Source organism: Limulus polyphemus, unplaced genomic scaffold, assembly GCF_000517525.1.
Source record: "Limulus polyphemus unplaced genomic scaffold, Limulus_polyphemus-2.1.2 Scaffold3480, whole genome shotgun sequence".
NCBI classification, from domain to species: Eukaryota; Metazoa; Arthropoda; class Merostomata; order Xiphosura; family Limulidae; genus Limulus; species Limulus polyphemus.
In genome coordinates this window covers 103,888-108,190 of record NW_013669090.1, presented here as the reverse complement: position 1 = coordinate 108,190, position 4,303 = coordinate 103,888, and the positions used below count along the sequence as shown (strand labels likewise).

Genomic DNA, 4,303 nt, shown 5'->3' with positions numbered 1-4,303 from the left:
GGAGTTGTAACGTCGAAACATGTAGAGTCGTCAACTTTTTGAAGGCCGTTGATAGGCCTAAATAAAATGTTTTTAATTGTGTATCAGTTTAACGTTGAATATTATTTATGATTTTAATCTTGGGCTCTTGTTTGACCGAACAGTGGGAGTTGACTAATTCTTATGACGCACACGGGTCCTAAAGTGCGAAAGATGGAGTCTCAGATCCATAGCCCGGCACGTTAACCCTTGAACCCGATATATAAGGTTTACCTGAGTCAAGAAGTAGCTTGACACAGCGATTTCGTCCTTGCAGAGCTGCTTTCATAAGTGCCGTCATTCCAAACGTGTTGCGTTGATCTATGATCAGACTGTTCTGGAAGATGTTGATCATTAACCCTAGGATCTCGGCATGACCTGAAAAATTTTATTTTTTTCCGAATAAAGTACTCGGGTTTATATCTCAGTAAATAAACAAACATGGGAATAAATTCCACTTGGCTAATTTCATAAATTACAATACGATGGAACAGAACAGACGAAAGTTTAAAGATGACTAAAATTATTTTGTGAAAAAATACAATAATTGATTTAGAAACAAAAAGGTTTTGGAGTTCTAAAATATCTTAACAGCTAAAAAGAGTCATAAGTTGTATTATCAATTTATTAAAACCACATGGGCAATAAATATTATTCCTAAAAGTAAACTGATATAAAACGACATGTGTTTTATCGGTGCCAAAAATAAAAAGGAGGCTCTTTATTTTTTAGCTTCAATGAATAATTTACACTTAAACGTGAAGCCTTTTAAATAAACATAAGTTAATATAAACATTCTAGCTTATATTATCCAGGCGAGTCAGAAAAGAAAGTGTCTCTGAGAACAAAAAAAAATCACCATTTTGCGAATCTACGTCTATTTTAAAATACGTCTGTGGAATGGAGCCAGAACAACTCTTTGAAGGTATAGTTTTTATTGATACGCCCATATGTATATAGCTTTTTTATTACATAAGAGTGTTTAAGGTTTTAAAGCTAGATTTAGTACACAGTTGGATCTTCATATAGTATAAAACTTATTATCTAATGTGAGCTAACTTCTTCCAACTGTGGTAGTTTGAGTTATTAAATACAAGTGCCTTGCCAAGATTAGATTGTTGGTTTAACCCTTTAGCTCAATTGGAAAAGTACAAGCTTTATATCTGAGAAGTCCTGGGCTCAAAAATTATATTTTTTTTTTGTGGGTGAAACATATATATTAATATAAGATTTACGGTATAAATTTATTGTTTCGTTGCTAGACAACACCGTGATTTTGAACCTCATTTTTCTTTATACACAATATCTTTATAAAAATTGAACTGTAAACGTTTCGCCTCCATCTTTTTTCTCTTTCTTTTTCCTAAGTAACGTGAGTTTTTTCAGTGCATACACATTTACAAGTGTTAGCTATCGACAATAGAGCATAGAGCACCACCGAGAATAATTAAAAAAACAGACATTGAATTATTTTACGGATTCAAAGCAAATCTGTCTTTAAAAAATAATCGATAATAATTACTCGCTCAGAGCTTATAGAAATGTTGTTTATCATATAAATAAAAAATGGTAACTGATTGTCGTGATTTGAAGTTGTTACTATATTGGCAGTAGTGGAATTTTGTCACATGGTTTTAACAAAAAAATTTCAAATTGTTATATTATAGACAATAAAAATAATTATTTCTTTTTACCTGCTTGTGCACTAATCATTACTGGAGTACAGCCTTCATTGTCTGGAAGATTAACGTCCAGCCCTGGAAGTTGAGCCACCAGTTGGAACATTTCCAGAAAGTCCTTTGAACATATATGCCATAGGCCTGTCTGTAGATGATAGAATAAAATTCTTAAAATCAGCGTCCAGCACCTTTTTGTAGTTAGTCTGATTATTAGGTAGTTTATCGTATTGGTATTGATAATAGTATTTTCAACCTGATATGAACCTTACGCAACACGTGGGCTAAACAGCCTGATCATAAACTCTCGAGTTTCAGGCGTAGCCACCTATAATTTTGAGCTTCTGACAATTAATGAAATTAATGAAACATGTTTAAAGGTGTTTGTTCATGTTAAATTAATGAAACATGTTTAAAGGTGTTTGTTCATGTTAAATTAATGAAACATGTTTAAAGATGTTTGTTCATGTTAAATTAATGAAACATGTTTAAAGGTGTTTGTTCATGTAAAATTAATGAAACATGTTTAAAGATGTTTGTTCATCTTAACTTTCTGATGCTTAAATTCTTCAGTAATAAGCATTATTTGCTACAGACAAAAAGACACGAAGAATGCCACTCCTACCAAAAATGTGGCCATGCGCAAAACTATATAGACTTTGAATTCAACATAATATTAGCAGTGTGCCTTAGTGGAGCTACATTAGGTACATTCCAACCTCTACTCATAATGTACAAGTCATTCCACGTTATAATAGACCTGAACACAAGTATATTTGGCGTTTCTCCACACATGCTGACGGAGCTTTCCTGTGGCAGGCTTGGTACCTGAATCGATATCATTACATGTACGTTACACACTCGCAGACATATCGTATACGTGCGTGCGTATGTGTGTATGTATGCAACAAAAGAACAATGCTAAATTTATTATAAAAGAGTTCGACAAAGCTCCTTAAATATTTCACTTATAGATTTCTAGCTGCCATAGTAGGCGTAACATATTATAGTTGTTTTCTCTTTTTTTTTGGGGGGGTGGGGGGAGGCACCTTATTTACAATGCTAACCGCGATCATCGAATTCAAAACCGAAACAACGATTTCCCCTGATAATTATACATACGTTTCTATTCCCCATTCGAAGACTTACTTTGCCACTGGGTCAAAAAAGGGGTACGTGTTCCCAGTATTCCCCTGAATCTGCCGCCTATGGTAACTGCTTGGTGTGTGTGTGTGTGTTGTCTTATAGCAGAGCCACATCGGGGTATCTGCTGTGTCCGTCGAGGGGAATCGAACCCCTGATCTTAGCATTGTAAATCCGAAGACTTACCGCTGTCCTACCGGGTGACAACTGCTTTGGTTTATGGACTTAAGTGCAGTAACTCAAATTGTTGCTATTCTAAACTAACACGGTAAAGATAGCCTGGTAATCCAACGTATGGTTACTTATGAACAAAATATCCCATGGTTGCACGATTAGCTACAGAATGTAGTTTAAAATGGAAACAAAATATGTCACATATCATTACAAACCATCATTTTTAAAAAATTGTTACCTAATTATTCAAATGCCGAATGGGTTAATGTCCAAGGCGTTTGTTATATGTTTTAATTGTTGCTTACTTAGCCAAATGCCGAACGTGTGTTAATGTCTAGGACCCCTTTTAATTTAAAAGTTTTTTGCGGACCCTCAAACCTATCTATGTTTTTTTGTTTTGCAGAAAAGATTATGTGTACATGAAAAGTTGTATTCCAAAATTAACATTCGAGGCGTAAATGATTTCTCTAATTATCAATAGGAACGTTAGGCCTCGTTGTGAACTCTGCCTTCGATACAGCTAAGTTTATGGCTTTGTGTTATGTGTTATGCCACAGGTGGTGCACACTACGATTTAAGTAATAATAATCAAATGGCCATAATATTTAAAAAAATTTATTTCTTTTTTCGGCTTAATCTTGTGTTATGCATTGGGAACTTTCTCTTGAGTGCACCATCAGTGGTACATGATGTCCTGTCTTTACCCATTTAAGCTTTGGTCATCATGTGCCACAGGTGGTGCACACTATGATTTAAGTAATAATAATCAAATGGCCATAATATTTTTTTTTCGGCTTAATCTTGCCGTTTTTTAGAAGAATTATGAATATTTCATAATTTTATGGGCGTAAAAAAGGGACATCAGATAAAATAATCCCTACTGTGGATGATAATAGTTCTATCCTTATTATATTCTTCATAACAGTTTTCTTTTTTTATGAAAGACGTCTCAATTAATGCTTTTTTTTGCTTTAATTACTGACAATGAAAAATTTAATGCCAATCTCTAGATGCAATTTTAAAATAAAAAGTTATTTAATCATGTAAATTTGTTTTATTTCAGTTGTCCTTTCAACATGGCATCTGTGCTCCACCAATGGTACATGATGGAAGGCGTGGCTTTATTATAGCCGTCCGTATAAAATAAATGCTTCATATAGGACTTTGGAGATATGAGGTACAGTTATATATTATGGGTGCTGTGTACCACGGGTGGCTCACGACGTCCAACAGATGTCGTGAACGTGTTAAATGCTACAATTCACATAAATTTAATTTTACGAAAAATATTT

General features: G+C 34.0%; 1 protein-coding gene across 2 annotated transcripts in view; it reads right to left on the bottom strand.

The window, feature by feature from the left end:
* Positions 1 to 4,303, bottom strand: part of LOC106469429 (ankyrin repeat domain-containing protein 33B-like) — a 27,482-nt gene that overhangs the window by 7,136 nt on the left and 16,043 nt on the right. For both annotated transcript variants that reach the window (XM_022397942.1, XM_013929923.2), the window contains exons 3-4: positions 1,713 to 1,842; positions 253 to 396 (exon numbers count right to left, since the gene is read on the bottom strand). In XM_022397942.1, coding sequence (XP_022253650.1) covers positions 253 to 396; positions 1,713 to 1,842 — 274 coding nt within the window. The remainder of the gene's footprint in view (positions 1 to 252; positions 397 to 1,712; positions 1,843 to 4,303) is intronic.